The sequence below is a fragment of the Bombyx mori genome, chromosome 25 (assembly GCF_030269925.1).
Source record: "Bombyx mori chromosome 25, ASM3026992v2".
NCBI lineage: Eukaryota > Metazoa > Arthropoda > Insecta > Lepidoptera > Bombycidae > Bombyx > Bombyx mori.
Window position 1 is genome coordinate 1,504,612 of NC_085131.1, and position 24,321 is coordinate 1,528,932.

At 40.0% G+C, this 24,321-nt stretch overlaps 1 protein-coding gene across 1 annotated transcript in view; it reads right to left on the reverse strand.

The window, feature by feature from the left end:
* Positions 1–24,321, reverse strand: part of LOC101737806 (homeobox protein homothorax-like) — a gene marked incomplete at its 5' end in the record, with an annotated part of 369,054 nt that overhangs the window by 186,010 nt on the left and 158,723 nt on the right. Inside the window, 1 exon segment of the mRNA NM_001309564.1 lies at positions 4,095–4,103. Coding sequence (NP_001296493.1) covers positions 4,095–4,103 — 9 coding nt within the window.

Below are 24,321 nucleotides of genomic sequence, written 5' to 3' on the forward strand. Positions count from 1 at the left end.
CTGTGGAGGAGACCCCGACGAGATAGGCCTGGACAACCCTATATTCTTCTCCCGACGCAGGCAGAAATCGAAACCCTGTTCCATATGGACGCACAGATGGGGCCCTCCCCAAGCGCTCCCTTAAGGCCGCCATATGGCGGGACCAATTGGGGAGCGCCTCGACCATAATAGGGGGATGGCGGCGGGGGACCACGCTGTTACCGGACTTACCTGGAGCAGGGGGATTACATTGAGTATTTTTGGTGGGAGCGAATTGCTTGGCTGCCATAGCAGCGTATGAAGTTGAAGGGGTCGGGGACTCGGGTGCACCGGTCGTAGGTTTGGAATGTTCGAGGTCCATGTACCTTGTTGATTCAAGGTTGCCCACTGTGCAGCTTGTAGTGGGGGCACCTCTGCGCGGGATTGTTGGAATGGGTGAGATTGGAGGAGAGGGAGACCGAGGAGGCGTACGCAGCTGCTTAGCTGCTGCAGCCACGGCCGTCTCGACACACATCCTCGGTCTGGGAATGGGCTTGCGAGTGGGGGGGGACTCCTTACTCGAGGAAGAAGAGGAGCGAGAAGAATGAGTTACATCGGACTCATATTCTGAGTCCGTTGTCTCGTAGGAAGTCTCCTCGCTGTCCTCATCCTCTTCGGCTTCATTTATTGATTTGGACGAGGGTCCAATTCGGGGTCGTTTGTCCTGGGCTTCGGGAATGCTTCGGTCGGACTCGGATCTGACCTTCTTTCGCGGCCGAGGGGGTCCAGAGCGATCCGTCAACGGGGGAGACGAAGTTTCCTCCGGACGAATCCTCGGAGTCCCCTGGGCCGCGACCGAAGGCCTGGGCCGGTCGTCCTTTCCGGAGTCCATTTCCGGGCCGGTGGGTTGGGAGCGATGGGCGAAAATTCCCGCCATCGCTTGGCGTCCCTTGCGGGACGGACCGGGCGTGCTGATAATGGGGGGAGATGTCCCCCCCGACATGATATTGGCTATCTAGTGGGCAGCAGCAGGGTCACCAGGCATCAGTGCCTTATTAAATTACAAATGAATTAGAAATATATAAAGATACAATCCCTTACGGGGGTTCAGACTGACTGAATAAATACTTATAAATAATATTATATATAAATATGGTTCCGGTCTATTGATGCTACTTATATAACTATTGGACTATATAAACTTGCTAATTTGGAAAGAATAAGTAATAAAAGAAGTAAAAGAACTAACTGCACAATACCATACAATAATACGATAACAGACAACGAACATACGTAGTCATGCATTGAGTCAGCGGGTTGTCTGCAGGCAGCCGCTGACCACGGCTTCGACCGGGAGCCACGAACCTAACACCAGATCAGTGAGATCGATGTCAAGCCCGAGCCCACGGTCGCGCGATCAATACCGCTGCTCCCTACCGACTTACTCACCAAGTCAATGCGACCCAGAAACAAACAAACAAACAAAGAATAATTTGGAAATTACTGGTGTTAGTTAAATTAACATCAGCTTTTTCACGAACAAACAAGACGAACAGGCAGGTTAAATCGGTCACTAAAAATTTAATTTAATACTACTAACATAAAACGTAAAGGTAAGCTTACAATCTATGGGCAGTCGTCAGTCGGATTACGTAGCTAAATTAAGGTAAAAAAATTAAATGTATTGAAATCTAAAAATATTAAAGTGAAAGAGGGTAGAAATGGAGGAATTCTGTAATTTGGAAGAAGGAATGTGTGTTATTTCAATTTAAAATAAAACAACGATTCCTATTGGCTATAGATGTGGCAAAACAAGTGATGCGATAAGGGATTGTTGTAAAGCTGAGAGCAGACTATTAATTTAAAATGAATTAATTTAATTGATTTTTTTATTTTTATTTATTTATTAATTTATCAAAACTAGGTTTAACTGAGACTAAGGGGGTGGAAACTATGGTGGTAACTATACTAACTAAAAACTATTATTTACACTAATCTAAACTAAACTAACTAAGGCACCTACACCCATGTACTCTAGCCTATACTGATCCGACTGCCAGTTCGGGTTTAGAATTCAGCCCTTCCTAGCCCCGAAGGGTAGGGGAGGACTGGGATCGGACACAGGTGGCCAGACTCAGCGGCGCTAACGTAACTCAATTTTATTCTCAGAATAAAGTGAGTACGCAGCTTAACAGGTATGAACGACACCTACCCGCAATTAACAAATGTTAAGAAATAAAGTGTCGTTCGACTTACCTGGTCCCGGGTCCCGAATTTGTTCTGTTCGGAGCGTTGACAGCGCGCCTACACAGAACTTCAAGAGTTTTGTACACTCGCGATGAGGAGAGTATCCAAGTCAGCACAGCCTTAGTTCACACGTCCGTCACTCGCACTGGTACCCCGGGGAATTTGCAGCGAGGTAGGCCCCTTATTTATGGTCGCCCACACGCACTCGGCCAGCGCTATTATGAGTCCGAGCACGGTGGGCGTCTATTGTTCTCTCGGCCGCCTCGCTCGCCTATTGTTTGCCCGGTCGCTCTATTAGTGCTCGCCCGTATTGTGACTCGCTCCTGCGTTCCCACGCCAAATTAAAGACCACGAGGACCAATCTTTATTTACAAACAAAATATAACATTGCAAATTATCTTATTTTCTATGCCTAACTATTCCTATTTACATTATCTCTATCTATTTCACAGCTATTTTTCACATAATATCTATTTACGGACATTTATAACTATTTATTCTCTATTTTAACTATTTATCTATTAAACTATCAATGTCCGTCGCGAACAATGTCTATCAAGCTGCATTTATTTATGTCCGTCGCGAACAATTATTATTATTAGCTTTATAACTTACCGTTCAATAAATTGAATAATAAAATCATAAAAGGATTTAATTTTTTTATCTGTGCCTTTATGCAGGCCTATTTCCTTAACTAGTCTGTGGATATAGTCTAGTGAAGTATATCGGTATCATTTTGTTTGTCACAATTCACACGCTCCATATTGCTGTTAAATACTAGCTTGTTTGTTACGCGAGCGCGCTTCGTTCGTATTACCTAGTTGAAAAATTGTTGTTGACACTGTTGACAGCTCGGGCGAGGTTTTTGTCATGTCAGCTGATGTGTTTTGCGTGTTTAGCGGGAGTCCGACTAGCACGTAAAAATGATGTGACCAGTTTAACTGTCGCGTGTTGATTATTCGCTACATTTGCTTCGCGGTCTCGCTTGTTTTTCAATTCACAATTTCCCTATCTGTCCCGGGGGATGTGGAGCAGGCAGTTTTACTCTTCGGTCTACGTGCTTTGTGTAAAAAGCTGTATCGGTAAATTAGCAAATTTCTAAGGTAATTGATTACAAAAAAAACTAAGCGTCTTTTAACGTTAAATCACAACACTGAACCGAATGCTTTTTCTTTCGAAATCGACACGGAAACTTTAAGAACTGTGACGTCATGTTGAGCCAAATGAGCGACCACCTGATACGCACCAGCTAATATTTTAAGTGCTTTAAATCTACTCCACCTCTGTTAGACATTGTCCCAGAATATCGAACCACGATTATTTCGCACATTCAATTAATTAAAGAGCATTAGTATTCATTAGTATTCATAAAACTCTAATTAGAGGAGACCGTGATTCGCTAATTGCATCTGTTCACAATAAATTGTCCATCGATCGGTGCTATTTTATGAGCTAATGACGTCATTCAGTCAACAGACCTTTCGTTCAGAAATTTTGCACTTTTTCGTCGTAAATTTAATTACTAATAGGCTTATTTTCGATTACACGGCCCCACTGCAGCTACGAAAGGCGACAAGGCAAGCAATGACCGACATCCAAAAAAGGAGCGCATGACGTAGAAATTAAGGGTCAGTTTCGTCTTTATAGCACACGAGAGCCGTTCGAAGTCTATAAATTAACGTTCTTTAATGACCTAATCAAAGTTTATGACGCGCGTCGAATCCTCCCCGGACTCCTAGTGTTGCCAGCGATTGACTTATTGTGCGCGAACGTAATTATTTTTCGAGTTTTATGAAGATTGGAAAATTTTTGTATGCACGAATTTTTTTAGTGGCAACCCCATTGATTTATGGCTCGCCATCCTCCGTCGCAGATGTTTCGGTACTCACCCATCGCATCTGTAACAAAGAGAAAGTATGTGTAAGTGACACGAATACCAAAGGATGGGTTCAATTAACTCCGGGACGCTGTCTTGAGAACATCTAGTCTTGGTTTTATTTAATTTGAAAAAAAAAAAAACTACAGCGGGTTACCAAACCTTTTTTGTTGGATATTATTTTTTCTTATATAAGAAATATACTTAAGACTACAATATGCTATATAAAAATAGTGTGGTCAACTATCAATCTAACAATTAGGATACATCTAAATTGAAAAAGTCCGATATCATGTAGGTATAGTTTGTTGAGCAATAATGAATGTTTCTTTGCATTTCTGTGTGCTTTAAGCATTAATAATCGCGATTTTGATGAAACTTGTTATAGTTATTATCCATCAGCGTACGACAGGTGGCGCCAGTGCGACTTAAAAAAAAAATCTACGAATACTCAATTCGCGTTCTCGTGCCTAATCTTAGATAAGGAATTTGTACATTTCTCAGACAATCTCGCCGATAACAAGTGCTATCTTCAAGTAGCTGATAGCGGGTGTGTATCTGTGACATGTTTGACAGCCGATAGTGTGAAGTTTGACAGCTCTGACAGGAGACACGATCGCGCTACACGTGGAACGTCCGGCGAAAATAAATCTTGTCCTTTCGACGTCGAATAAGATAAAGAGATAAAAGAATTAATACCAGATTCGATACTATTGTTCTGTACAAAATTCGCCATGAGACAAGATGGTGATTTACTGGTGGTAGGACCTCTTGTGAGTCCTGTTGTGCACCTCAGAAAATAAAAACAGGGAGATGAATAATTTGATTCTCCTATAAATACGATAATTCTAATATCAAAATACTAGGTAATAATCTAGATTGAATACCTTCAATTTGAAATTTTCATATTTCTGTTCGTGTAATAAAAATCAAATCCTCAAAATTATAATTTGCATCATTATTGATGGTAGGATCTCTTGTGAGTCAGCACGGGTAGGTGGTGGTACCTGTCTATTTCTGCCGTGAAGCAGTAATGCGTTTCGGTTTGAAGGGCTGTAACTATACTGAGACCTTAGAACTTATATCTCAAGGTGGGTGATATAAGTTCTAAGGCCTGCAGCCGTTGTAACTATACTGAGACCTTAGAACTAATATCTCAAGGTGGGTGGCGCATTTACGTTGTAGATGTCTATCGGCTCCAGTAACCACTTAACACCAGGTGGGCTGTGAGCTCGTCCGCTAATCTAAGCAATAAAAAAAATTAAATAAAAAAAGATAAACGCCTAGAGCAGTGTTTCCCAACCTTTTTGTGCCATGCCCCACTGTAATATTTCTAAAATTTTTATGACCCCGTGCATAATTTTTAACATAAAAAAATTGATTTGTTCACTTAAGAAACATAAATGATAGGTTTTAGCAAGAAATCACTATGAAATTGTTATCAAAACACAGTAAGTAATATTTCAAAACATAAAATAAAAAACTGAAATTCAAATTTAAAATCATTTTAATACAGATTTTCTATATGAATTTAGTGCGACTGCCCCCCTTAATTATCAAATTGCCCCTTTGTGGGGCGTGGGCCCCACATTGGGAAACACCGGTCTAGAGGAACAAATGCGTTAGCAACTGTCAGTCAGACACGGACGGATAATGTGCGGACGAACTTAAGACGTTAGCAAGGTGATCACCACACTTATCAAAATACGATCAGTATCTTAGACTCACGTTAACTATGCTGATATACTAGTTGTTGGCGATTTACGTTGTAAGCACGGGCACCCTTTAAGACAAAATTTACTGGTGGTACGACCTCTCTGTGAGTCCGCACGGGTAGGTACCACTAGCCTGCCTATTCCTGCCATAAAGCAGTAATGCGTTTCGGTTTGAAGGGTGGGACAGCCGTTGTAACTATACTGAGACCTTAGAACTCATATCTCAATGTGAGTGGCGGCAATTACGTTGTAGATGTCTATGGGCTCCGGTAACCACTTAACATAATGTGGAACGTGAGCTCGTCCACCCGTCTAAGGAATAAAAAATCAAAATAGGCCTTGAACTAGTCCCAATGATGTCCAAGTCTGAATTATTTTGCAACAACAGCCGGTACCGACAATAGTGCAGGGACAGTAAAATAACGAAATAGCATACATTTATAACGTTTCACGTTGTATTTTTTTTTTTTTTGTATTATTTTAAATACTTAATCGTTTCGGAGCGGTAAGCACTCGTGATGTGACTCGACTCGTTCCAATGACGACGCCATACTTGGAAATGTACGTAAGTTTCCACTTACTGTTTACCGGGAGGTTTACATGAAACCAAAACTGATTTATTAAAATATTTTTTTGTTAATTTTTTTTTTATTGATTTTGTTGATTCATTAATTTATTTAATAATGAGTAAACGAGTTCAAGGTGCACCGAGTGTTAAGCGGTTGCCGAATTAGGTAAATAAACATGAATGTTGTGGCAAGTATGAATGTTGCTACACTTATTTAAGTGCGTTACATATTCAATGTCCCATCCCTCAAATGCGAACATGACATGACTGAGTTGCGGCAGAAATAGGTGGAGCTTACCAGTGTGGGCTTACTATACGCTCCACCATCGTCATATCACCAAATAGGGGGTAATTAGAATAGCCTCTTAAGCTACCAACGATTAGAAAAAAATATGACATCAATGAGCACACATATTAAATAGTATACACATAATGTGAATATTACTCATGTCAGATTTTTTTCAAGCGCTAGTCGATACAGGCGGTTGAATAGTAAATAATAATCAAATGTCAAAGTCAAAAACAAAATAAGCCTCAAAACTCGAAATATTTATTAACATGACAAGAATTTGAAGTTGATTTTTAAGAGTAACAAAAAAACACACCCTGTATCCGTTGCACCAACTTATGGTGTGTGTTAAAATTCATATTTTCTTGATATACGTTATTATTTCTGTAGACATTTTTAGAGGTTTAATTATCATTCTATTTAGTTAGGTTGCTAGGTTAGGAACGAATTATTTATAAAGTTTTTAAATATATATACAAATGTCAGTGGGACGCTCATTACGGATCCTCCCGATCCATTAACGGTGCTTTTAGGTACCACAAGCACCGGTCACCGTCCTCGTCGAACCCGTCGCTTGCGACGAAGGGCTCGACGAATAAATTAACCCACAGACACAGCCCACTGAGTTTCTCGCCGGATCTTCTCAGTGGGTCGCGTTTCCGATCCGGTGGTAGATTCTGCGAAGCACGGCTCTTGCTTGGCTCAGCGTTAGCGTCACTCCGGTTTGAGCCCCGTGAGCTCACCTACTAGTTAAGGTTACGCTGAAATAGCCTCTCAAGGCTATCAGCTTAGGTAGGAGAAAAAAAAGCACGGGATGTTATAACGTTTATCTTGCACTGCGAGCAAATAGCGAAATTACCATTTAAAAAAATATATATCTGTATACAATAATAATCAAAACGTTCTCATGTGCGACGAGGCTAATCCGTTTGCGTGCTTCGGCCGCGAGCGGGAGACGGTTTTAATAAGCCACTCACAACATATACATACAATATTGCTGCACTCGTCGGATCCACGCACACACCGGCTATTTATACCGCGACCCGAACGGTTATACCGTGACATTTTAGCAGTAGACAACAAACACCGTTATAACGCATTCCGATAAATAATAAACGAAACGCTATTAACGAATAACATATATTATGTTTGATGGGCGAACGTTTTTATTGTGCTTAAACCGACGGAATTTCGAACGTGTCTAGAGAGAAGGCTGGGACGCCTTGACCCGGTTGGGGCGGCGGACCTCACGACGTGTACCGTTAGTCGCATTCGTCACCGACCCGGTTACGAAACACAGAATACTGAATGAACATTATCAATTAATAAAGCATCGGGCCGTCCGTCCGTTTGCTGCGATTAGACAGACGCACAAACAGAAACGCATTAAAATAATCAGCATTAATCCGGCCGAGTGACCGGGCGCGCAGTGTCGCGAGGAGGTGTCGTCGTCCATAATTTATTGAGGCGGCGACGCGGCTAATGCGGCCGGCGACGCTGACTGATAGCGCTGCAGCGCAGCGCGATACGGGCGACGCGGCTAAGTGCGATCGCTTGTACCGCTGATACCGCATGGGATTCGCCTACGCTCCGAGCGTTCGTCTGGTGCAACTCAAGCCGAGTGCGAGGGAACTTCATTTGTCTGCTCCTCGAGGAATTCGTAGTCCCGCGAGACCCGTCTCCGCTGCCGATAAGTGGTTATTCAACTGGCTTCTAATGTTTACATAATATACATCGCGCTCAACAGTTGCATGATGATTGAAAACCGCAACAACGAGTGTACTTGAACGTCATTAGGTACTCGAGTATCAGATACGGACAATATTATGAGCCGATCCATAACATCGAGATAGGTTATCGTGACGAAACCGGGAACTATAGGTACATTCGAGGACGTATTACACATAAATCATTAAAAGAATAACAAAATTACATTAATAACGTCCGCGATTTAAACAAATAAACAATTTCACCAAATTCCCTTCATTCATAACAAAAGCAATCAAAGAAAACAAGGAATCTCATTTGGACCGCGACGATCGGTTTCCTGCAATCAACGTTTATAATAACCGGGCAATTATAAGTGAGGCATTATCCTCGGAGACGCCCGGCCGATATTAACCGGGATTACCGGATCCCGCCCGGCCCGGATGCGGGGATTTGCCCGGATCGCTCCCGATGATGAAACACGAAACGGGAGACGGTTTTTGTTTCCGATACGTGGTGCCCTGTCATCTGGAAATCTATTTTGGGAATCGTGAACCCGGCCAAAGTATCTACACTAAGTATGCTTTACGGGAAATAACGTTATTAGTTCAGTGGTTCTCTTTTGTCACGTAATGATATACATAGCCGATTGCCATTATCGGGGGAGTATAGTTATATGTTGACCGTGGACTCTTACAGTTAATGTGTTTGTTTGTTTTGCGAGACACAGTGTTACGTACAACATCGAATACTCATCTGTTTATCGGGGCACGCTTCCCAAGCCCGCAAGACGTATGTGACCGTTCGGAGGGCTAAGGCATTTTATTATCCGCATTCCCGCATGTTCCTCGTTACGAAAACAACGCGAAAGGGAACGAAAATAAGAAGCAAATCCCGGAAAATTCGTGAATAGTTTCCCCCCGAGGTACCAGGGCCTCATACGGCCGCGGAGGATCGTAGAGCTAATGATTCCGCCAGCACCGAGGCTTCGACAAATCCCGCCCGATGTTCGTTGCGGAAAATACCTGGAAAATCGAAATGCTATTTCCCCTCGTCGTCTTGAAGCCGAGTCACGTGACGCGTAACGAGAAAATAAACGTTAAATCCTACTAATACTAAGTTGTTACTTTTAATTCACATCAACAGCTTTTTTTATCACCACAGAGTCTTTTGATCTCGGTCCATCTGTTCAGATTTCGTCGTAAGGGCTGGCCACACACGATCGTTTACGATTCCTAACAGTTTTACAGCTCGACAAACAAACAAGCGGTTCCAGGCAACGACGCCGCCGTAACCTAAACGTAACGAATCAAAGACGACGCCGAATTTCTCGATTCCCAGTAACCAGTGCGTCGGCCATTTCAAAATAGAACAATTGTTTTCCGCACTCGTCGCTTGGACGTCAGTGCCGTTTCCGAAAAAAAAAAAAAAATTAAAAATTAAATACGTTAAATATTTTCAAAGAGAACAATCGTTGTCTATGCATTTTAAAATTCGAACGGCAAGTTGACGTGTCTCGGTACAATGGCCGCGTGATTTACATTTAAAACTCCGGTAATAAAACGAAAATGGCGGCATTTCGACTGGCGGTTGAACATGAAATTTTCTATTCGAGCGGACAAAGGGCGCGAATTAACGCGTCTATTGTTCGCCGGGCGGCCGGTGAGACGATTCGATTAGTTCATTATTATTTAATTTTATGAGAAATGAGAGTCTTTTCTAACTCCGTACCCTCCTCTCAATGCAGATCGATAATAGTTTCAAACGCAATATTCATTTACTGTTTGTCGTAAATTATTTTCGCTGTCAACTTTGAATAGCCAACTATATTTTATTCCTTACAGTTCAAGAATTTTCTACTTAAAAGCATCAAGCGAATCTGACTGGGTTTTAAAGGATAATTCAATCTGTTATGTCTTAGGACGTAACAATCCAAAAATAATCTAGGAACAACAAAACGCAACGTTGCGCGGTACGCGTCACCTCGAAAAATAAACATGGCGGCTGGCAAATATTTACGGAATAAAACGAGTAGTCCTCGCGAGGCACCATTATCTTTACAACTCGGGGCTAATCTCAGATATTCTAGACAAACATAACGCCTCGTAAAGTAATTAACATAGTTTAGGAAGGCCCGGGACAAACATGAGATTTCAAAATGGATTGCTGCCGCTTTCATGTGTCGTGATGTAAACCGGCCCGGCTTATTACATGATATATCCAGAGGTTTCATTTTTTTTTGTTAGGGCCCTGATACACATGCTCACGGCTTAAGGGAGACAGGTCTCGGGATATTATTTGCTTTCACAATTAACTTAGCACTTCAAAGTCAATCCTGTTTTATAACGTTGGTATATTTATTGGTTGTTAAGTAACGACATAAGTGAGCAATACTCATTAGATTATATCAGATTTTATAATGAGTTACGGTCTTGTGTTGTGTCCGCCCTGGAAAGGGATCAGCTCATCTCTACAGAAGAGAGCCGTTCGGATGTCGATAATCCCATTCTCACCAATCGTTTGGAGCCTCTGAGTCTGCGAAGGGACTTCAGTTCTCTCTGTATTTGGTACCGTATGTTCCAAGGGGAGTGCTCTGAGGAATTGTTTGAGATAATCCCATCGCCTTGTTTTCACCATCGCACCGCCCGACACCGGAGTAGAGTTCATCCATACTACCTGGAACCACTGCGTTCATCCACAGTGGGTTTCCAGAGATCTTTTTTGGTATCCGGGTTTAGAATGAGCTCCCCTCCACGGTGTTTCCCGAGCGCTATGACATATCCTTCTTCAAACGAGGCTTGTGGAGAGTACTTAACGGTAGGCAGCGACTTGGCTCTGCTCCTGGCATTGCTGAAGTCCATGGGCGACGATAACCACTCACCATCAGTTGGACCGTACGCTTCTCTGCCTATAACTATAAAAATCGGGGAAAAGTCACTGGCTGCAAACTAGGATTCCCTGTACTAAATTAACCGTAGACTTATATACTTAAATACGTTTAAATATATATATTTAATAGCCAGGTAAAGAGACAAAAAAACTTGTTCGTGCCACGAACGTTTGCTGGGGATGAACCCTCGACTCAGCAGTCACAGTGGCTAACCACTGCGCCATCCAGTCAACGCGGATACTACAATATGAATTTATTCAATACTAGCGGCCCGCTCCGGCTCCACTCGGTCTTTAACAAAAATTTCAACGATATTTTACGTTGTTTTATTTTTTTAAATAAAATAACACTTATTGTGGGATAACTATAATAGTTAGACATGCTGTCGCGACACTTTTTGTAAATAATAATGTGTTATACAAAGTCGTAGTACATTGTTTTATTCTATCATCAATGTAAAGAATAGTTTAGGTAATTTTTTTACACTTTTGGTTATATTATTGGAGTTTTAGTTAGGATCCCTAATTTTTTTCAAAAAATATTATAGCCTATCACTTGGGAATAGTGTAGCTTCCAAACAGTGAAAGAATGTTTCAAATCGGTTCAGTAGTTTCGGAGCCTATTTAATACAAACAAACAAACAAATATTTCCCCTTTATAATTATAATATTAGTATAGATAATTTAGTAATAAGCTTGAGAGTACGTCATCAGTGTAATAAAAAAATATACATACATTATTTTTTATATGACGGTTGTTTTATTTTACAATTTTAATATATTCGATTTTCATTTGCCGCCAAAAATGCCTAAACGTTTTTTTATTCTAATAATTATAAAAACTAGAGGTCCCGCAGTAGTCGAAATTCGACTATAATTGGAATTGTAAGTATGTACACTAATAAGATTGTATTTTATACTTCTATAAAAAATATTAATAAAGACAAACAATATTTAATCTATTCTCAATTTGACCACAGACGTCAAGAACAAAAGTTTGACAATAAATAGTATGCATGCGTGCGTGCGTCAAATACATGGTATGTAGTGTGTGTAATGTTTTCTTTATTGATTTAATGTATCTTTTATGCATTATTAAAAAAAAATTGGCATTGTGCACCTCTTCTCTGTATAAGTGTGGAAAATTTCATACTCCTCCGCCCGCGCAATTTTCGTAAAAAGGGGTACAAAGTTTTTGCTTCACGTATTAATATATAGATATGTATGATCTCTTTTGAATGTTTTAGCGTTTGAATATCTAAAAAAAACGAATCACGAAAATCTAACAGTGAAATAATGAGATTTAGATCACAAAAGAGCGGATGAGTGAACTGTTAATTCCGAGAATGATTCATTCGTTCATTACGCGTCCTTTGATATAGTTAGAAAAACAAATATGTACCGCGCGGCGGAAGCGCTCGCCCGTAACAATGCGTTTACAAAACATTTTCAAGGAAATCTTTGAATTTTAGACACACACTGGATAGTTCGTGTAACGCATTCTGCTATGCTTAATGCTTACACTAAGAAAACTCCTTACGTGATTGTCGTAATTCAAAATAGGCGTTTGTTTAAACGACTTGTCTATTGTTTTTTATAGCTTAGATGGGTGGACGAGCTCACAGCCAACCTGGTTTTAAGTGGTTACTGGAGCCCATAGACATCTACAACTTAAATGCGCCACCCACCTCGAGATATAAGTTCTAAGATCTCGGTATAGTTACAACGGCTGCCCCAGCCTTCAGACCGAAACGCTGCTACTACTGTTTCACGGCAGAAGTGTCTTGAATGTTTCGAAAATACGCTTTCACATAACATGTTTTTGGCAGCACACGCAAGTTGACCCGGCGACGCGCGCGCCTGTCAAGCTGTCACCGCAATTACCAGGAGAGCATATCTGAGGAGAAGTCCCGGCTGCCCGACTCTTTGATCCGTTGCCTAATTGATACATCTGCGCACTCATTGCGCCCTGGTATTCATTTCGTGTCGCCAATCAATCGTTTTTAAACAGTCGATGAAAATAGTTCGCTTTTCTTTTGATAGGTAGGTACGTGTCGTGTTTGCTTTTGAACTATTTATTTGCCTGGACGTTATTTATGATACAAGAAATGACATATTTATTATGTTTTCGGTACGTTAAAGAAGCAACTTTTCGATTTGTAAATTACAAACGCGTGACGCGAGAACTCTCTCAAACATCGCACTGATTAATTATAACTTTTACCGACGGAATTTTAAGATGTATCCATTTGGTATACACATTTATTTTCTGTATAACTTCACAGGAGGATAGAGAAACACGATTTCGACATCCCTAAATGTTATTCCTTTTCGATATAAAAACTTGGAGTGAATAAAGTTGCGTGCATCAGTGTAATTGGTATCATCGCCCTAACGCCTCGCCAAAATAACTAATTAATCAGTATTAGGCAACTTTCATTACTGCCCCGGGGGTGGGGTTTACTAAGCATTATGGCAAGATTTTTGACACCCTGTTGTGTACCTCAGAAAAAAAAAAACAGGGAGATGAATAATTAGATTCTCCTATAAATACGAAAATGTATTTGTTAAATAATAATATCAGTAATGCTTCAGCGCGCTATTATAATATTAAAATACTAGGTAATAATCTAGATTGAATATCTATTATTTGAAGTTTTCACATTTCTGTTCGTGTAATAAAAATTAAATCCTCAAAATTATAATTTGCGTCATTATTGGAGGACCTTTTGTGAGTTCGCACGGGTAGGTACCACCACCCTGCCTATTTCTGCCGTGAAGCAGTAATGCGTTTCGGTTCGAAGGGTGGGGCAGCCGTTGTACTGTACTGAGACCTTAGAACTTATATCTCAAATTGAGTGGTGGCATTTACGTTGTAGATGTCTATGGGCTCCGGTAACCATTTAACACCAGGGAGCCGTGTGCTCGTCCAGATCTACGCAATAAATAATAAATATACGATTTATTAAAATTCGTTTTTATCTCTGAAATTTCGTGAAAGAAGAGGTCTGATAAAATATATTCTTGGAAAATGTAGGTACCTACATGTACGTAACGTTTTAATGTTTTTGACATCCAAGATTTATTTAGAACGGTGCAACGGGAAAGGCACAGCTGATGCAAATTTTAATAGCAACTTTGAGTGTTAAGAGATACTGGATACGGCTTTTGTACGAAACAAAACTAGCTAAGAACTAAGGAAATCCTTAATCTTAACAAAATGCGTGGTAAGACCAGAGGTACCAGGCGATCGTAAAGTGCAAGGAGGTGCAAAGTGTAAATGAAGACAGTGGATCGCATGTCCGCTAAAACGCGGGGCGTGCCACACCGCCCCGGCGGGCGGCTCTCGGAGCGCGGGAAACGACGCTGGTCGTCCGTTTTACGACTAACCTTCGACGAGAAATTAGCAAAAAACACCTTTCGAATTGACTTTGTTGAAGACGTATATTCTCGGCAGAAATAAAATTGGTCGACCCGTGAATTATCCTTAACCTTAAAGTGCACGTTTTCATTTCTTTAATTCCGTGTATTGTGATGTTGTTTAAGAGAGACTTAAGAACTTTTTTTAATATTTAACTTTGCAATTCCTTGTTTAATTTCTACATAGATTTGCTCTTGATTTATCATTTTTTGGAGATAGAAAACGGTATGCAATAATTTAGCGTAGTTTTCGCGTTATAAGACCATTACGTCTATATTAAACGTGAGAGTTAGAAGCATCGCAATCACGCAATTGCATCGAAATGGTAACTAAGATAAATAATGACCACTCGAGCGGAGTTAATGCAAGAATAATGAAACAATTATCCACATTGGCGGGAGTTGCGTGTCCGAGGTGAGACGGGGTCCGACCGACCCCTCGCCACCGGGGGCGCGTAAGAAAAAAGAGCCCCATAGGTATACGAAAACAATTTTGATAGACAGTTCGCGTGTTAACACCAATTACGTTATGGCGGCCTGGCACCGGATAATTCGAATTGGCACATTTTTGGTGCGTTACCGATTATTGTTCGGTGTGCACCGATGCGTTCGCACCTTCGCATGCCCATTAAATAATATTTAACGTGACGCACATGTCGGGCTTCTATTCTGTAGTTTCCTGTCTCATTAGGAATGTCGAATTTCAAGTGCGCTCTCACTCACTCAACGAAGCAATCCGTTCGAAGTGTTTCGTGGACAAATAAGTTTAATTTACTTTAATTTAATACTCAACTGAGGGTAGGTATTGAGTGACTCATAAAATATCTAAGACTCTGTTAATATGTGAGCCGGATCTTCTCAGTTGGTCGCGTTTCCAATCCGGTGGTAGATTCTGCGAAGCAGTACTCCGGCTAGGGCTAGTGTTAGCAATGTCTTCTGATTAGAGCCCCGTGGCTCACCTACTCGTTTGGTAAATCTAACTTAATTAGAAGAGATGAAAACACAGTTAAACTGAATAAAAATTTAGGTTGGTAAAGACAACACCAAAGGTTGGATAATATATACTTGATTTCAAAAAAAAAAACTTCTTGCTTTAAGCATTCTTAATTTTTAATGTTGGTAACATTTTTTATTTTTTTTTTAAAGGACTAATGTTTCAAACTTAAATTAAGAACTTATAAATCGATTTGTACATTTCGATTCAACGGAAACCTTCATAATTCTCACGGGCGATCTATCAGCTTAGGTATGCGACTTAAGACTTTACTCGGAGGCCGGTGAGCGGGTGCGACATTTCGAAATGCGAAACGACTAGTGTCGCGAAACGCAGATTCGCGCCCGAAGATCCTTCGGCCTCCGCAGCGGAAAGATCCGATGATACGAGAACGTTATCGCGGCCTATGTAAACGATCTATCTCAGGAGCAACATCCGGTCTTATCTAATCTAAGGTCAGTGTTTACGCAGGATCCGAGACGCGCTACCACATACTGTCGGAACGATCTCAAAATATTAGTCCTCAACTCCGGACTAATTCAAACATTGTATTCATTTATCTGTTGGCGTAGGTACCTACAAGTAGCCGATGCGTCGTGTCAAACATGTACCACGTCTGTATAATATTGGGTTGGCGGAATAATATGCGTCAAGGAATACATATTTTTAACGTATTTAGGGCTTTTAAAAAGTTACTTTTCAAATTCCTTGTAAACTTCTGCGACTAATTCAAGATTTTAGATATTATCGTTCAAGACATAACGCAGTATTAAATGTACTCATTTTTATGAAGAGACTAGCTCACCCGGCAGACTTCGTAGTGCCTCAATCGATAAATAAAAGACCTAAACTATTATATAAAATAAACTTAAAACAAACGAAAGGAATCCGTCCGACGGGGGACACATCAAAGGAAAAACAAAATTGTTATTTTTATTTGATTCCGACCATTTTTATATTTATGTAAACCTTCCACAAATAATTCAAGACCAAAATTAGCTAAATCGGTCCAGCCGTTCTCAAGTTTTAGCGAGACTAACGAACAGCAATTCATTTTTATATATATAGATAGATATCGTTTGCATCTGCAGAAGAACAGTCATGCAACCTCTAAAATGACATTCGGATACTGAATATCATAATAAGAAATAATCAAACTGACCTATCAAGGGCTTTGCCTATAAACAGCATTTCATGTAGCATATAGGGCATAGTCTAAGCAGGGGTTGTTACACCAGCGAAGTATTTGATGTAAAGATTTAAGGTAGATTCGCTTTTTTTTCCCTACCTATGCTGATAGCCTTGAGAGGCTATTTCAGCTTCGCCCTAACGTGTGTAAGTGAACTCACGGGGCTCAAACCGGAGTGTTGCCAACACTGATCCTAGCAAGAGCATTGCTTCGCAGAATCTACCACCGGATAGGAAACGTGACCCACTGAGAAGATCCTTCGAGATTCGCGGGATCCCACTAAAACGCCCCGATAAAACAAGCTCTGATCATAGAAACCCGAAAACTTAGACCCTAAAGACATCTATACACATTCCGCCATATCACACAATTGACGTCTGACATCGAAAAGTCTACGAATACATTGTCAGTGTATTCACGGTACTTGAATTTGTTTGCTTCGCCCATTGAAGATGACGACTTCAAAATCAACACTAGACCAACAGTGGTAGCTCTTACACAAAGTAAATACCACTTAATATTTATTTAGAAAAACGTAATCTCGACTTGAATAGGTTTATCTTATACGGCGGGATGCTGAGCGTAGTCGAGTGTGTGTGTTTTTTTTTATCATTTTTAATAATAATATTGTTGGCGTTTCTCACGGTTTTATTCATCAGTGTTACAATTGTTAACTGCGGGTTAAATATTTTAAGCACAGCACCGCAAGGTTCACGTAGGTCCTTAGTAACTTCTAAGCTATTTGTTTTTTTTTTTTTAAATAAATTCGGCGTCGCCACTTGACACTTAAGCGTGTGTGATATATTACTTTCCTGTCAATAAATTTAAGATAATGGATCTTTTTTTTTTAAATACTATTTTTTCATCAACAAACTCGATGTCTTTGATGCTATGCGAATTAAGTTTTATTAATTATCCCTTTCGATAGTTTAGTTAGATTTACAAGACTTCCTAAAGAAAAGGAAAGACATTAAAAGGTCGCGTCGTTTTTTTATGACCTGGTAACTAAGTCTTTAGGTCATGTCTTATTTTCATTTATATTCATATTTATTTATATTTATATAATATGGAGTGAAATGAAATGAAGACGATTAATTTGAGGCATTAATCAATTGGGATGAAATTAAATGAAATGAGGTGATATGGAATGAATACACGAAAAGGTCGCGTCTAAAATAAAATCGCCACAGACTCGACAATATACTTTTTCATGTTTGACATTAGTGACGCGCCTTCAAAACGTCAACGTCAGCGTTTGGGGTAAACGAGGAACAGCCGCGCTCGTCCGCGCCGCTACGAACCAACTAGTGATGTCGCATCATTAATTAGACCGGCAGACAGTTTCACACGTTCTTTTGTGGTCTTATCATTATTCATATTTCTATTTATGATTTGTTAATCTTTGGGTTCTCTAAGAGAACAGCTGAGAAATCGATTTTGTTTAGAAACACTCATAAAGGCAAAGATGATAGATTTTTTTCTTCTGTTTTGACGAACGTTTTTTTTCTTATTTTATTCAAAGGCTGATCGTGGGTGTACCGCCCACGCGGTAATGAGTGATTGCTGTTGATATCAAACAACAATACTGCGCATTCTGTTCAAATTTTTCACAAAGGTCTTCGTTCATACCAAAGATTTTTAAATTCCCTTATATAAATATGAGAACTGTTTGATAAAGTTAAAATCCATCATACAACACAATATATATGAAAGATGCATGAATCTCGCTTACGACATTTTCAAGATGAGCTTGCTTAAATACACATTTGGAACAACAACAACACACAACAACAACATTCAGACCGTCGGTCTATGGAGCAATATCATCCGCTCAATGGAAGATCTTCTCTTCGCCGTTAGAACCTCCTAAAAAGACAAGAACACGAAATTTTAGAAACACATACAGAACCGCTCCACGGTATCTCGTCTCGCCCCCTACAGATTCCTCCACTGCGAGGTTTCCTGCCAAAACTCATGTCATTACGAAGAGTTAATTAATTTCTCGCGACAACGTACAGACGTACAATGAGACTTTTGAATGGTAAAGATAAATAAGTATATATTTAACATCACTAAGATCATTCGTCAGACGGCGACAGCTTTTATTCAACAGTCAAAAGCTTATGTGCTTGTTTGGATTCATTTAAGAGAATGTCATTCATGAATATGTTTTGCCGCGACCGAAGCTGTCTCCCATGACTGTAATGCACGTAATAATTATTGTCTCAGGTTTTCCTGAAACTCATCTGTTAATCCGGTCACCGTCCTCGTCGAACCCGTCGCTTGCGACGAAGGGCTCGACGAGCGAATTAACCCACAGACACAGCCCACTGAGTTTCTCGCCGGATCTTCTCAGTGGGTCGCGTTTCCGATCCGGTAGTAGATTCTGCGAAGCACTGCTCTTCCTAGGGTCAGTGTTAGCAATTCTCTGGTTGAGCCCCGTGAGCTCACCTACAAACGTTAGGGTGAAGCTGAAATAGCCTCTCAAGGCTATCAGCATAGGTAGGAAAAAAAAAATCTGTTAACCAGAGTTAAATTTAAAACAAAATATCTGATCGCTCTACGACATACAGTATCGAATAGTTACCGAATATCGATAACGCGTAAAACACAATAACCCGCAAAAAATCGACCGCCCGACGCGACCGATCGTTAGTCCGTACGACCGAAATTAAATTTACAACCGTACTGTTTCATAAATAAAACATTTAACGTTAAACTATATAAGGCACAATCTGCTAAACTGTCAAACCGAATTAGCATTCGATCGCTACGTTAGAAATATTCAAATTGACAGTCGGTGACGTTTTTTGAATAACAAAAATGTACATCTCCATTGAAGTGTTGAGGTGATAGTGTTGGTCACACAAAAACGTGTTGATTTAGATTCGATATGCGCTTTTTCGATGATCTGTTGATATTAAAAATAATCGATCACAATATCGATACTTGAAATCGATGGTAATTGACAAACACTCAGCTCTTTCAGCGTTAGGGACTATGAATTAAAACTTTTATTGTTGATAATTTCTTAAAGCTTATTCATTTTACACCTTACACGATCATTGCTTAATGTTATTTAAGAGCCATCCCGGTATTTATTGAAATAAGTAGGCATCTTATGTATATATTTATGGAAGAATAGGTACTCTGCATATTTTTAAGCGATTAGTGATGATGGAAGATACTGTGCATCAATTTTTTTTATTGCCTAGTAGGGTTGAGGAGCTCACAGCCCACCTGGTGTTAAGTGGTTGCTGGAGCCCATAGACATCCACAGCGCAAAGGCGCCACCCACCTTGACTTATAAGTTCTAAGGTCTCAAGTATAGTTACAACGGCTGCCCCACCCCTCAAACCGAAACGCTTTACTGCTTCACGGCAGAAATAGACAGGGTGGTGGTACCCACCCGCGCGGACTCACAAGAAGTCCTACCACCAGTAATTACGCAAATTATAATTTTGCGGGTTTCATTTTTAATACACGATGCTATTCCTTCACCGAGGAAATCATTTTACATTTTAAACGTAATAATAATTTTATATGTTCAGGTTCTATTGATTTTAATCTCAAACACATTCGAATAGGCTCCTCTCCATAAACCATATAATATTAGTTCATATACAAATAAAAGTATTAACATAATCACTATTGTTGTTAATTACATAGTCACAATTACCTATTTTGTTAGATGAGAACTTTAAGCTCTTAAAAGTTCTTTAAGCCCGTTATGAATAGACTCCGTGTAAACAACCCTAGCTTACATTTGATTGCAATAGTAACTCTCTGATAAAATAAAAAAACATACCGTAGACAAACTATTTCCAGGCTACACTATTTTTTTAGATGGCCTCTTAAAATAGTTCTAACAATGCAAATATAATTATTACTTTATTACTCTTAATAATATCTTCATTGCTGAAGGTCCTGTCTAGTTTGAAATGTTGACCACTCGATGCACTATGGTTTTTGTTTTATTCCTTAGATGGGTGGACGAGCTCACAGCCCACCTGATGTTAAGTGATTATTGAAGCCCATAGACATCTATGAATGCGCCACCCATCTTGAGATATAAGTTCTAAGGTCTCAAGTATAGTTACAACGGCTGCCCCATCCTTCAAGCCGAAACGTATTACTGCTTCATGGCAGAAATAGGCGGGGCGGTGGTACCTACCCGTGCGGACTCACAAGAGGTCCTACCACCAGTAAACGTGCTTCCCCACGTCTTCCTGCCCTCGGCGGCCTTTATGGCCTCTGTTATTGACAGGCCGGTGAGCATCTTTACTAGATCAGACCAGCGTGTATGTGAGCGTCCGCGTGATCTTCTCCCGTCAACCTGACCAACTACGATCAGCTTCTCTAAATTATTGGGGTCTATACGAGCGCTCGGTAATTAGGTAACTTACGTAAAACAATACGATAATTAGTTCACAATAAATGTTAATATCTTAACATTCGATCATAATTGTTCATACGTATGTAACATACCATTGTCTTGTTACATTACGCTAACTGCGACGCACTCACTATATGAGTACACGGCACAACGCGTCTTGCATACTGATCAGTATTCTAAACGAATTATACGAAATACTCGTATCAAACGAACGATTTAGATCAGGAATGTATCTTTTTTGTCGCATCCCTATTATAGTGATGGCTCTGTTAGTGGATTTAATTAAGATTTTTATGTGCGTGTTTTTTTTAAATGAGCATTGATTGAACTGGTTTTGAGATGAGCTATTTTAATCTAGTTACGGTTTATTGTTTTTTTAATTGTTAATTGAATGTTTATTTTAAAATATTACAATATTTATTTTGGTATTTATTATCATCTGATTATGGTGAAATTCGAAAATATTAATCGTATGGTTCTTTTATTGCCCCGTTAGTGAAGTGAATCGGAATCCAATTCCTAGTCGGATCCTATCTAGTCCTATCTTCGTAAAAGTGATTAAGTATTTGAGGCGGATTTCTACTTATCCTTATCTCATATTATTGTCCGACATCTGTAGCGAACTGGGAATCATTATTCGAACTGTGATTTTTTTTGTTTAGTTTTAATCAAGAAATAATTAGTACAGAAACACAAGAGAACAATCCTATAACCTAACATATAACCTATAACCTATAACCGCCTTTTAGGATAATCTGTGGTTATTAATATATCTATAGTCTATGATTGTGTGAACACTATGATTGTGTCAAGAGTACTAATCCAGACTGGCCACACAATGTATGGTTTGAGCGTCATATATAGCCTTTTTATCCTGCTTTCACACCTAGTACCCAACTAACATTCACAATACTTCCAATATTATAACATCCACTGGCTTATTGATTACTGGCTCTACAAGCATCCACATTTATTACTGGTGGCGTCTTGTGAGTCCGCACGGGTAGGTACCACCGCCCTGCCTATTTCTGCCGTGAAACAGTAATGCTTTTCGGTATTTGACGGTGTTAATGTCTATTGGCTCTAGTAACCACTTTACACCGCGCGGGCCGTGAACTCGTCCACCCATTTTGGCAATACAAAAAAAAAGTACCACAATATTTTTATAAAACGCCTCGAGCGTCGTTTAACAAGATTTTTTTTGAAGAGGGCAGTTAAATCGGCCGCCGACATTTTTACGGCGTTACAAGAACGCTGCTTGCGGTTTTGCATAATGCTGTAGGGCCCTCGAGGGCGAGTGCCCCGAAAATCGACTAACAAAGTAACAGTTGAGTGTTGTCAAGTGACGCCGTGATTCCATTACACGGAACGGGGGAGTGTAACTCGATTCTAGTTCAACTCACTCGAGTCGAATCTTCGTGGGACGACTAGTGACGCACACACTAAGAACATATCGATTCTGAAGGTGTACCTGAAGTGCGCCGAGTAAAGGATAAAACGGTCTTACTGGTTGTAGGACGTCTTGTGAGTCCGCACGGGTAGCTACCACCGCCCTGCATATTTCTGCCGTGAAGCAGTAATGCATTTCGGTTTGAAGGTCGGGACAGTCGTTGTACTGTTAAAAGTCAGACTTTACAACTCATTTCTCAAGGTTGTAAATGTCTATGGGCTCCGGTAACCACTTAACACCAGGTGGGCCGTGAGCTCGTACACCCAGCTAAGCAATAAAAAAAAAGACGACGCTTGAGTTAAATTACCAGTTTTCTTCCATCATCGCGCTCACCATTGCTGCTTCAAAATAATCCTGAGTTCCGATTTTTATCCTGTAAAGTTCTTTGTACGATCGTCTAAAGGTTTGTGGCCGCAATGTATCCACGATTGGCTGTTATTATTTACATTGTTATGACCACTCTATAATCTTTGGTAAGAATGTCCTTTGTCACTTAATTGAGTAACAAAGTAACAGTCGAGGGTCGTGAAGTGACGCCGCGATTTGATTACAACCGACAAGGGAGCGTAACTCGATTCTTAATCGACTCATTCGATTCTGAGTTCATCGAATCTGTGGCGCACAACTATTTTAGGTTTTTTTTTTTACTTGGATAGTCTAGGAAGTTTTTTTTTTTAATTTATCTGTAATTTTTGTTACGCGGCTCTGACATTCCGTGGACGTCATAGCCTAAACAATTATGCTCAGAATCTGATGGCGAAATCTCAATTATATCTTAGAAGAAACGCTTCTAGTGAACCACTCTGCTGTTTTCTAACTATAATTGGAAAAAAAAAAACACTTTATAAATTATATTCATTACAACACAATGCATTTGGATTTTGTTACCCACGAACTAGGTTCGATTTCAGGCCGGCTAAATGGCACTATACGACTACGCGACTGCTAATCATCAGATCTATAAAGATCGAGAATGATGATGCCCGTCATCGTTCAACCCTCGAACCAGTCCGCATCAAAGATTGGTGCAGCGAGAAGTAGCTGTATATTTATATAGGCGACGCTTTTAAGGGTCGATTCGACCAAACAAGAGTAAATCTTATTCTTAGAATAACTCGTCAGTTAATCGAGAGTAAATCAATTTTACGTTTTACCAACTACAATTCTAAGAATAGTGGGCCTATTCGGGAATTGTTACTATACCGCCGTTTCGCACGGAATAACGGAGCTATTCCTAGAATAAAGTAATGGCGTCTGTCAGTCCAACATCTGATTTCTGTCATTTCATAAATATTTATTCTGTTTTAATTTCAAGTCAACGCAATGCACTAAATGATTATTAATAGTCTGAATGCAACGTTTAAACGAAAAAAGATAAAACCACACGACAAAACTTGACAATTCCCTCAAACAAACAAGAAATAAAAATAATACGTTTGACAGCTGGATATCTTACACAACAGCTACTTTTTCACACTAAAATACGGCAAAATCGAGTTGACGATTTGTATGCTCTTACAGTTCTTACACTATGCCGTTGAACAACAACATTTATTTGCCGGATTTTATTTTTGTTCACCATTCACTCTGCTATTCGCGTATTGTTATTCCTAGCGCAAGTAT